Source organism: Passer montanus, unplaced genomic scaffold (genome assembly GCF_014805655.1).
Source record: "Passer montanus isolate IOZ18808 unplaced genomic scaffold, ASM1480565v1 scaffold2, whole genome shotgun sequence".
Taxonomy (NCBI): domain Eukaryota; kingdom Metazoa; phylum Chordata; class Aves; order Passeriformes; family Passeridae; genus Passer; species Passer montanus.
The window spans coordinates 8,146,603-8,158,683 of NW_024366591.1; the positions used below are offsets into that span (position 1 = coordinate 8,146,603).

The 12,081-nt window shown below is 38.6% G+C and overlaps 1 protein-coding gene across 4 annotated transcripts in view; it reads left to right on the forward strand.

Moving 5' to 3' along the window:
• The window catches only part of DISC1 (DISC1 scaffold protein), a 187,191-nt gene that overhangs the window by 154,278 nt on the left and 20,832 nt on the right, over window positions 1–12,081 (forward strand). For all 4 annotated transcript variants that reach the window (XM_039707572.1, XM_039707571.1, XM_039707570.1 and 1 more), the window contains one exon: window positions 10,452–10,695. In XM_039707572.1, coding sequence (XP_039563506.1) covers window positions 10,452–10,695 — 244 coding nt within the window. The remainder of the gene's footprint in view (window positions 1–10,451; window positions 10,696–12,081) is intronic.

Sequence of the window (12,081 nt, forward strand, 5' to 3'; positions counted from 1 at the left end):
AGAGTTTAACATTCCATTAAAATTTTTTTGTGTGTTTGTTAATTTGTGATACTTTTTAATGTGGAGAGGATGCAATTTTATGAGTGGTGAATGTCTGCCGTGACTGACAGTAGTTGTAGATCCTTCCTCTTCCCCAACAGTAGGTTCTTGGCTTTTTGACCTGGAAGCCTATACAATTTCTCTTGAAGATATTGGTGCTAATGTGTGTTTGCATTAATAAAGGGAAGATTGATACAATGAGCTTTGGTGGTTTGTTTTTAATAGTTTTTCATTTCCCATGCAAAAATGCTTTGGCTATGACATCATATTTTTTTATAACAGCTCTACTGTGCTTCACAAATATTGTTCAGCCACTGACCTCATCCTAGAATTTTCAGAGGGAGTTTGAAAATGAGATCCAAGATCAACTATATGAGGATGTATTTGCAGCGTGCTGTGGCTGCTGAGGAGTTAAATTTGGACGCTTTGTCAACCTAAAGGATATTAGTTTCTTCATTCTCTTCAAATAACAAGGGAACATGCAGCAGAATATAGTAGTGTTAGGTGAGAGGCAGTCTGAAAACTAGAGACTGAGTTTGAAAAATTGACAAAAAATATCTCTTTACACAGAGGACTGTTTCCAGTAATTTTATGGGATTTTTCCCAGTCTTACTGAGAAAACTATCTGTAAACTCTTCAAAGTGCTTCTCTTTGCCCTTCAGCATCACCTGTGCTTTGCCCAGCTCTGCCCTGGTGTTGGCTTCTCTGTGAGCTGATTTCACGCAAACCTCAACCCATCTTAGCTGTGAAGTTATGACTGTGAGGGGAGGGAAGGATAGCAAGGCAGTTTGTCACCTCTGGGTCCGTGGCATTAAGCTTTTGCTCTCTTACCAGGTGCTCTTGGTGGCTGCACGTAAGTGAATACATGTGAAAAGAGTTGCTCCCTTCTGAACTTGGCAAGAAAAGTGTTGGGAGGTGGATGTGCATTTTCCTACTGCTACTATTTTCCAATGCATCCCTGAAGACAAGATTTGAAACCACTTTTGCAATTACAGAGGCTTTGTCATCTGTCTTGAGTGGGATTGTCATCAGCAGAAGTAATAGGTGTGGAACAGTCAAGGAAGATGAGGATGGATGCCTGGCACCATCTGCCTGCGGTCCAGCAGTGCTGCTAAATCCTCCTGTTCTGTCTTTGGATGATATTTTGCACATAGCCCTGGCTGGCCAGTCAGATAGAAACAATGATAATTAAACAAGTAGAAGATAAAGTATTGCTGTCTTCATAGCAGAAGTATGAAGACGTAGGATAACTCTATTTTGCATGCAGCTGGGACAGTCTTTCCGACTAGCATTTGGAAGTTTTCATTAATTAATGTACTTGCTACTGGGAGTGTACTGTGCTAGTCTGAGGAGACAGCACATAGCCCAGCAATTCTAAGTGTTCTGTCAGCAGCAGTGCAGGGTTTTTGTATCTAGCAGGGTCCAGCCAGGGAGGATCTGCAGACCTTGCCCTTTTGTCTCTTGCTCTTTTTGATCCAGAACAGGATTTGGCTCCTGAGCCTATATGACTGCAACCACAGCAGGTCATGTGGTGCCCTTGGATGTTTGAGAGGAACTCCGTAAGCACATGACCGTTGACATCGGTATTTGGCCAACACTCTAATTTTTCCAGGTGTGTCTTCCTGGTTACAAAAGCTGAATTTCAAGGTACATTCCTATGTGATGACAATATATAATCTCTCCCAATTGTACCTCTTCTAAAAGGTTATTTCTTTGCCCTGTTTTTGATCATTATGTATGCTTAATTCCTATTTGGTCAGTGATACAGGGGATGATTCACATCCCCAAATATTCTTGACAATGAAAGTCTAAATCTCTCATGCTTTCAGAGGGAGAAGTATATTTTAAACTCTTTTATATCAGAGAACAGAGGTGAATAAAAATGATAGTCAGAGAATTGTGAATTCCTTCTATGTGCTTCTTAGCACTGTGGTCAGAGAATGTAATAAGCAATAAGAGATCAGGCTCATTATTCTAATTGCTTTGAAATAAGAATACATTCTTCTCTTGGTATAAATAGCCATTGTTGCTATTGTGGCAGTGTGGATTTGTGGCAGCTGAGAATGTGGCCTCAATGCAAACGCTGTGCTTTCTTCCTGTGGCATACTTTGAGAAACAAATGTATTTCCTTGGATTAGAACTGGTTGTGACTTTGAAAGCCACTGAATGACTTCCGTTCTAGAGGAGGTCAGTAGAAGTCGAATGCTTTGTTGGGTTCAAGCTCAAGAAAGTATTGAGGCCTTTGTAGGAGCTGAGCTGAAAAGAGCTTAGATGGACATGTAGATACTGAGATGCATTTTTTTCAAAATTGGGGCCTAATTCATGCCTCTCCTTCAAATCTAATTTGGGATCAAATATTAAATAGTGCAGAAAAAAAATATCTCATTCCAGCAATTCCTATCCAGCCAAAATTAACGACATTGTGGGGCTTTGCTGTTATTGCAAGAGCCAAAGGCAAGCAGGATATAGACTGAATTATCAAAGTTACTACCAAACTCGAGGGTGTTTTACCAGATTATTAATAAGGTGAATGATAAACTAGGGTTGAGAAGCTGACTTGATGTGAACTGCTGAATAAGAAGAATTCCCTGGTAGCTTTTTCCTCATCTATCAAAGTTAAGTTTTATAGTCTTAGAATAGGTTATTTGTAAGAGATGTTTCAGTGGAGGTAAAGGCAGAGGAACATTTATTTTTTTAATAAGAAATAGATAGCCCTGAAAGCAGGCAGTAAATTTTTTACATTATAGATTGGGTATTATAGTAAAAAATAAACTGCAAAGTAAATTTAGGGACACAATTGAATTATAAATGCTCTCAACAAGATGCCTTCCTTCTTTCCTTGTAAATTACTGAATTTCCTGCATTCAGGGTGTTGGTCCCATTCCTGCATCCATCCTGTATTAAGAATCAATGGGAAAACCATCAGCTGCAGCAGTCTATCATTTTGTGTTTCCAGTGGAGATAATTTAAGTATAACACAGTGACATTGAATATTGGTAAAAAGATGACAGCCTGTGATTAAAGTTCTGCACCAGGTAAAATAAATGGCTGGAGGATTGAAGACAAAATGATGGAAGTATTGTTTGATATTGTGTGGTATCTTGTTTTTTAATAACACTAATCAAATGTCTGTTGATGCTTTTAAGCACTAGCTTTATTGTTTTTAACAGGCCTATTGGGAAAGAAAAAACAGACACACAGTATGTACATTTCACATGAAATGCAAGGTGGTAGTTCTATCCTGCGGTTGCCTTATCAGGCTAGGGGGTTTTAGAAAATATGTTAATTTTTAGCAGACTGGTTTTAGATTTCAGTGTTAATCTTTTGGTATCCTCGATGCAGTAGTTTTACTGAGTGGAAAAAATTGTGGATAATGAGTGTTGTTGATAAGCCTGATTTTTTTAAACACATTCGGCAGAGAACATTGGCAGATGTTTATTTATTCTTTTTATTTTTTGTTTTGTTTACTGAGAACACTGTGAGGGGCCATGTATTTTTACATGAATATTATTTCTTATTTGTTGCTATTAGCTTCTTTATATGAAAAATTCTGCATGGAAAGGAATTTTTAAAGCAATTTGAAGGCAGTTCAAGTTTATAGCTTTGTGAGGTCTGAGAAGATTCCTCAGAAATCTTAGAATCCATCAAAATATTTACCTTTTTTCCTTAATTATGCAATTTATCGAATTGATGGTATAGCCTCATTATGAATATATACAAAATGTCTTTGCCTAAAGACACTACCTGGAGCTACCCCAAGTAATAGAACGGCAGTGTTACCTTCTAGGTAACAGGACAGAGAGAGGGAGAAAATAGAGGCAGTGAAGAGCAGGGTTAAGTTTTTTAACTGAAAGGAGTATAAAACCTGTTGTCCCTGCTCTCAGACCCACAGAAATACACTGTTCCTGGCGTGCAAGTTCAGATATGGACAAGCAGAGATGTGAAGGAAGCAAGGAGCATGCTACAGGCGGTAGCTGTCTGAAGAAGGCTGTGCAGTATTTGAATGGTTGCCTTCCAGCATGGCATTTTTCCTTCCAATGTAATATTACATTTCAGTTCCATTCTCTAAGTGTTTTTTATATGTGGCATGGGGCATCTCCAGAGTTAAAAATCTCAGATGAAAAGGTGTCTAAATGTATTTGGCGTTCTCCACTAGGACTTGTCTGAAATTTGTGAACAAGGAGGGAATTGAACTGTTGCTCTTCTTTTTGCTCACCAAGCCAAGAAGTGAGAGCTCCTAATCCCAACACAATTTAAGACTGTGATGGGCTGTATTGTAGAGGTTAGATCACTCAACAGGACACAGGATATCTGGCATCTGGCTCCAGGTGCTCTGTCTACTGCAGCTCCGGATTTACTCTGTCCTGAGGAGACGTGGGTGCCGTAGCCACCCCATTAAGGGCTGGTTTGGAGGCTCTGCTCACCTTTTCCCTCAAATCTGTCTCTTCCTGCATATTTGCCTGGCTCCTGGGATGCTGTAGAAAGTAGAGCCACTGACAGCACCCATTCTTCAGCTCCATGAAAGTGATGTCCACACCTCTGTGCTGCATTGTCATGTTCTGTCTGGGTGCACTGGATGTCTTTTGAGTAGGACTGATGTGCAGAGTACTTGACTGTGGCTATGAAGTGTAGATATTAGAAGTGTCAGCCCAGGGCAAATTTTTCAGGTGTTGAAGATGTAAAAGTCTAGAAGTTAGATGGGGATTGTGAGGATTGCTTTATTGGGCTTCTGTGGTTCTGGTCCAGAATATTGTCTAGTGACTGAAGTATCACATTTAAAGAGGGAGAGCTAATTGCTGTTTTGTAGATATTATTTTATTTTTTATAAAGGAGAGAGCAAGGTCAGAGAAGCAAGTTGCTGATGCTTGTGCCAGGGAAAAGCACTACCAGCTTCAGACTTTGTTTGGGAGTTTTAGCTAGTTTCCAAGGTAGAGAAGGTTGTTATCTGACAAGGGACTATGTGGAGTCTCCTTCTGGGAGTGAGTCTTGTTTTCACATGGAAAAATGTGACAATGGTGCTGAACAGCGAACAAGTGTTATCAGTGAACTTTAAAATAAGGGAGTAGAAAAGATGTCCCCCACACTGGAAGACAACCACATGATTGGAACCATATGAAGTTATTTCATGAGATTTTTGGCTCCTGAGGAGAATGGGGAAGAGAGACACAATGCAAGGAATTGAATTGTGAAATTGAGATTATGTTGAAGGCATTTATAGGATTAGGGAGACTTGCAAGAAGGGGAGGATAAAAGAGTTTTGATTTCAGATGTTTAGGGAAGGTGACTTTCTAGTGTGCAGGCCAAGGGGAAACAAAAGTTTTGCCGTTTGGACAGAGTCCACATTTTCTTTGTAGTTTCTCCGTTATCAGTGTGCTGTTGCACACCAGTCAGGTGGGGAAACAGGATTATGTGCCTCCTTCCCCCTGGAGCCTCATGTGAGTCACTGACTGGCACATTGTAGTCCTTGGTTTGTTCCACAGGTTGGCTGTCAGCATCTTAAAATGTAACAGCCAAGGTTAAAGAACAATAACTGATCAGGCTGGAAAGTTATTTTTAAAATTTTTTTAAAGAAAAAGAGAAGTAAAGCATATTTCTGGAACAGTAAATACTTGTTAAATATAAGAAGAATTATTAATGCATGACTGTGAATAAATATAATTAATCAAATAAAAAGGTGAGGCTCTGTTAAGAGAGAAACAATACCATTGCCTTTTGTCCTCTAAGTATCATTAGAAGATACTTGCTTTTGCTTACCTCCTTTGTTCACTGCATGGCTATTGCCTTCAGAAAAAGAAGAAAAGTCATAGCTAAATGTTGAGTGAGAAGAGCTCATTCCTCCCCTGTGGTGCAAAATATAAATAGAAGCAAGTGACCAAAAAATATAGAAAAACTTTCCCTAGTTTGTACAATAGTTCAATAAAGAATGGGGATATTGAACAAAGTCTTTTGATTCACAGTGCCATTTTATGAAAGCCTCAATAATTTTAATTGTCAGAATGAAAATCCCTGTTGTTTCTGCCAGACTATTTTTGTTGCATTTTGTTTACTTTTTTGTCAGAGAAAACTGCTTTTAGGATCAGTGAATGCAAAGTTAAAATATGTGCCAGGTACTGGGAGAAGTTAAGTACATGGTTTCCTGAAAATGCACCTTAATGTGTCTCAGTTATTAAAAGGAAGTAATCTAGAAGATCTCAGTGATGGTTGATCTCACCTCCTAAATTACATTTAGATTATGCCATTTCTCAGTAGTTGTCTTGCTGTGTAACCTTTTAGCTTCAGTTTCACTCTCTTGACCTTCAATCTTACAGGGATTCCCCTTGAAATAAGCAACAGCACCATGTTGGCCTCAGGGTGTTATAAACTACTTGTAACAATTCACTCACCAAGGGGCATTCCTGAAAACTGTAGATGATGAGATTTAGAATCAGTGGCATCTTCCTGTGTTGATTCCAATATACATTTGAGGAGGTTTTGCAGAACTTTGTTTTCGTTTTGTGGTTTTTTTCTTTTTTTTAATAGAGTTTAATATAAAATCTTTTTACTATTTTTACACAAGCATGTTTTCATTTAGACTACAATGTTCAGGAACTGAATGTGCCTTTTGTATGTATGCAGAGCCCTCAATAAAGAAAAGTCATGTTCTTGTAGTTCCAGTTAGCACTATAAATAGCTTTAGAATAATGTTGTGCTGAGAGCCATAGAGAGCCCCCAGAGATACCTCCCAGAATTTCGTAAGAAGGCAGAAGAGCAATGTTCTTTGGAGCTCAAAAGAGAGAGAACCCTTGCTGGTTATGTCTCTTGACATGAATTTCAGCCAACATCACAAGTAGAGGGGAGTTATCCTCTAGTTTACTTTTACCCTTTTACCCTGGTCATGTTTTCTATAAGACTGCTTGAGCCTTAGTAAAGGCAACTGCAATTACAGTGTCAATTGCCACTTTATGAAGAGAACTCAAGGATAAGCCTCTGTGTTCCACATCCATTTCCTCCTGCCCATGAACAGCCCTGTTTCTCTGACAGCTCTTTCATCATCATCAACTTAACCTGATGCAGAATTCTGTCTTCTGCGTCCTTTTGTGTTGCTGTGGGTGTCTCAGCCATTCTTCAAGTCAGCTTAGGCTTGCCCTTGTAGATTCTTTCTGCACAGTATCCTTGAGGTAAAACCTGTCCAAGCTATTCATGCAGCTAAAAAATTACTCATGTAGAGACTTGCATCTCACTTACTTCACCATCAATTTCCCTGGCTGTGACTTGACAAAAGCAGTCTTGTCCTACTCTCATTCATTCAAAATGAGCACTTCTGTCTTTTTTTCCATTTCACTTTGTTTTTCTCCATTGAGGCCTGTTCTGTCTCATCAACACTAACACTATCTTCCAGTGTCAGGGCTACTCAGAGTCTTTAACTCCCTACTCAGTATTTTTTTTTTTTAATACGAGAAGACAGACTTTCCTCTGTAGATGTTAAACCACATTGGTGTCAATCACTTGTCCTTTGTATTCTTATACTAGCATCTCTTACCTTACATGATTCCTTTGGGAAGGGATGGAGATCTTGGGTATCTAATGGCATGTTTCATTATCCTCCCACAAATCCTTGAAATGCTTGTTCACTGTGATGCCTCATTGTTCTTGGCAGCACTTAGATTAATTAGTTACTCGTGTAACTAATGAAACTGCAGTACTGTAACTAACATGCCATGTCCAGTCCACTGTGTTTCTTTGAACCTGCTCATCTGTATCCTAGCTCTTGCCGATTGTTTGAAAGAGAAAAGTTGCTTTGAGGAAAAGGCCACCATTCTATTGTGTTTGGGGTTTGTACAAAGCCTGGCACTCTGACTCTTGGCAGTTCAGAATCAGCAGGTGATTAAGGTATGCTTTGTGTCGCTGGGTCTATGTAAATGGTTGATGGATTGTGATTTGTTGTGGATTCCAGCAGATTGTTCCAGACACCTCCACTGAACTTGCCACATATGCCACTTTGATAGTAATATACAGGCAGGCATATAACACCTAGAGGTGTTGATACATCATGAAATATTTATAAGTATAGGAATAATGTAAAATCTCATCCAGACTCGATCCATCATTTTGAAATGTTTCATACCTGAAAAATCTCACTGTGTTCTGTACAGCCAGCCATGGAGGCTTCATGGAGACTGCAAATGCACTTTTAGTGCATGGATGGAAAATGAATAAAACAAACTGTAATTCAATTTAGTTTAATTTTTAACACCTGATGTAAAAGCTAAAGCTTTTTACATGCTGAGGACAACATAATAATAATAATTTGGAATGTGTTTCTGTGTTAGCTATTTGCAGCTTTAAAGTAATTTTCATTCCAAAAGTGTGTTTGAAAAATGCTTCAAGGCACTGAATTCCAAAATACAGACTAAAAGATGGAGCCTTGATATGTTTGGCTTAGATCTGTTCAGAGTGTTTAAGTGTACCTGCATTCACTGATTTTGGTTGAAAAATTCAGCATAACATCTTAGCATCTTAGTTCAAGATGTATCAGAGTTTTACAAATACCATGATAAAACAATCAGGGCCTCAAATAAAAGCCATCTGTTAGTTGTAGATTCAGCAACTGCTGATTACTAAAATGCATTTAAAACTTAGACACAGACACATTGACCAATGTGCTGAGTCAGGGCCAAATAACAGCAGCCCAAGCACCATTATGCTGTACTGTTACACATGCTGTTCATCTTCCCCACTGTGACATTCTGCATGCATCACCTCTCTGCCCTAATTTTGACAATAAAGCCCTTCGTTAAATTAAATAGCCGAAACAATTTATCCTCTAGAAATTCTAATTTAGCTCTCTAAGGTGGTTTTTTTTTTTTTGCCTTTAATAATAAGCTATATATAGATGCAAACAAACATTTGCAAAAAGCAAGTAAATGGGCTTATGTATGTCTGCAGGAAAATGTTTTGACTGTGTAACTATGATAATATGATTGACAAGTAGGGAAACAGCAGGGGTTATTTTCTTTTTCTGGCTTGGTAAGTGAAATGCTACCTGGATAGAACACAGACATGTAATCCAGTGAAGCATTTTTCCCTTTCTAATTAGTGATACTTTGAACTCCTTGGGGGAGACCAATTTGTGGACCCCTTGCTGCATTATGCCTTCAATAAACATATATACCGACTCTTAAGCACAAATCAAATAGCTCAGCTTCTGAAGCCTGATTTTGCTCTCAGTCTCAGTATATTGCTGTGTGATTTTTACAGCTTGGCATCTTGTAGAATTTGTGGAGTTAAAAACATACTTGTGTTAGTTTAATGAACTCATTGTGAGAAGTGCAGATTCTTTTTCCTTTGTTTGGGATAGAAGATAAGCTGATATTTAGTTTAGTTGGAAAAGTTAAAATCAAATAGTTATTTTTCTTCTTTTAAGTCACTTATAATTTCTCACTATATAGTAAATTATATAATCTGAAAAAGAACAGTGAAAAAAATATTGCAGTTATTAGCATTGAAATCTGTCTGGAAGTGTATAGTGTATTGCCATAGGACTTCTCAGTCCCATCCCAGGCTATGCCACTGATCTGCTATATTTTAGCAAGCAACCTACTCATTTGGTTCCTTAGAGACAACATGTATTAAATGGAGATGTGACCACATCACTTACAGACAGTGTGATGTTAGTATTCAGTTCTCAGAATCTATCTGCAGTTAAAATTCCCATTTTTTTGAGGTGGAAATAACTTTTGGATGGATCTCAGGAGCATTATTTGTAATGTACATATTTGAGAGATGATTAATGGATGAAAAGTTTATAGAGGCTTTGTATTTTGAATTCTGTTTTTGTTTTGGTGCCATAACAAAGTAGAAGGAAACCAAAGCACATTAGTAAGAGATAATGACAACTCTCAAAAGTATAAAACCCAAAAAAGGGAGACCATTTTGGTTTAGTCTAACCTGTTTCACCAGTGCTGAAATAGTCTAATAAGAAATTTAGTGTACCTATTTTCCAAAATGAGACCTGATTTAATGAACATGACACATGATCTTCTGTGTCAAACTCAGGGAAGCCACATGGGTGTGGGATGACAGGCTGTGTATATGATATTGTAAAGGAAGGCCTGGCTATGATGGCAAAGCCCCTGAACCTGTGTCTGAAGAACAGAAGGAAGTCTCACGTAGGCGGTGTTTGCCATACAGCTGGAAGCAACATCTTAACCCAAGGAAGTTTTTCTATCATCCACTTTGTAATAGGGCAATAATTTTTCTGCTTTTCAGTTTGATACAGCAATGTTATCTCTGTGGGAGTATTTGAGGTCCTGTTAGGTTTTTTGGTTGTTTTTACTTTTCTGTCTATAATAAGCAGTTACTGCAAGTGTTACTTGAAATAGCAACTATTCTCCCCGAACTGCAGTTTTATTTTCTTTTGGCTTTTATTTCAGCTGTGGGAGCCAGCTGCTCCAAAGAGTGTGGGAAGCTGACTTGGAGGCCTGTCAGCTGTTGATCCGAGGGTTTCAGCTGAAAGAAAGCAGTTGCTGTGTTTCTGAGGAAGAAGAGAACCAAATGGATGAGATGGAGATGACTGCTGATGCCCCATCTGATTCTGAAAAAAGAAAAGAAGGTCACTTTCTAAAGGGCACAGAGTGGGGTGCTGTTTCCTGCCCCAAACACAGGGAGCTGAAAGAGGTATCTGAAATAGTCTGCAGCTGCATTTAAGGGATACTGCTGGTTTTCCTGTTGAGAGGAGGAGTTGAATCTTTGTGATGGGTCAGCAGGGCAGGTTAAGTATGAACTTAACATCTGGCTTTCAATCTGGGACATGAATAAAATAGCTTATTAGCTTCTCAGAAGTCCCTCAACCCTTTTCCCTTTTACCATCAGTCTTTTTAAAATGCAGAAATTATTCAGGCAATGAATACACAATGTACACCAGGATTTAAAGGAAAAACTATTAAGTATTTGACCAAAATTGTCAATTGTTCCTCATCTCACTGACGAGTTTCATTCTGAGCTGTTCTGCTGACTTGTTAGCCTGAATCGTTGTTAGCTGACATGGAGAGAGAGTTACTTTTCCTCCCTTAGTGAAATGGTCAAAGACTTCTGAGCTAATAGATGCTAATAGGCTTACAGCATCCAACAGTTATTAAACAATTAGGAGGAAAAAAAATCATAAAGCTTAGAAGGTTTGACAAATTTCTTTTATGTTTTCATGTTTTGATCTGGAATGCTATCCCTGCTTGAAAAACCAACCATTATCTAATAGTCTTTTAACTGTACTGCCTATGTCAACAAGCTGTTAAAAAAGCTTCATCACCCAACAGCACCACTGTGACAAAAAGACCCTCCGACAGCAGTTGTTAGTTTTATTACCATGGAATTAAGTTGAAAAAATTTAAATTATGCTTAATTGCATCTGATAGTAAGAGCCATTAAATTGTGCATTGCTCTGAAATCTGATGCCTGATTTTGCATTTATATTGGCTGAGTTTTAGTGAAAAGCAGACCCATACCTGATCCGTAAAATATCCTCTTGTTAGTAAAATTCTGGTTTTGTATTGGGCTTCAGTAGTTCTTGCAGTCTTTTTCCAGGGCAAATGGTTTACAGACTGGCTTCACATAGCCATAAATAACATTTTTATTAGAAATGGTCAGCTTGGCTTTGATTTCACCCTCATCACTGCCTTACCATATTTTTTATGAGTCTGCTGAAATTATATGAGGAGTTCTGTCGGTTATGGAAAGCTGTGCTCCTCTTTCAAAAGTGCTTAGAGGCTCTGGAGTGTTCGGGATTTTGTGATTGTCTCTGTAGCAGTCTTGATATTTGTGCTATAGCTTATCACCTCTTTCACCCCTGCAAGCCCAGATTCTTTCCTTGGAAATCAAACTTGCTATCCAAGAATGGCAGCTGGGCAGCTGAAGTGAGATGACTTCTGATTGTGGAGAGATGTGTGGGCCTTGAGGTATGGTTCCCCATATCTTGAATGGAAGAGGAAACTGTATTTGCAGTGACAGGCAGTGTCTAAACTTTTAGAGAAGAGCCATAACAGATTATTCCCTGACATCTCTTAGTAG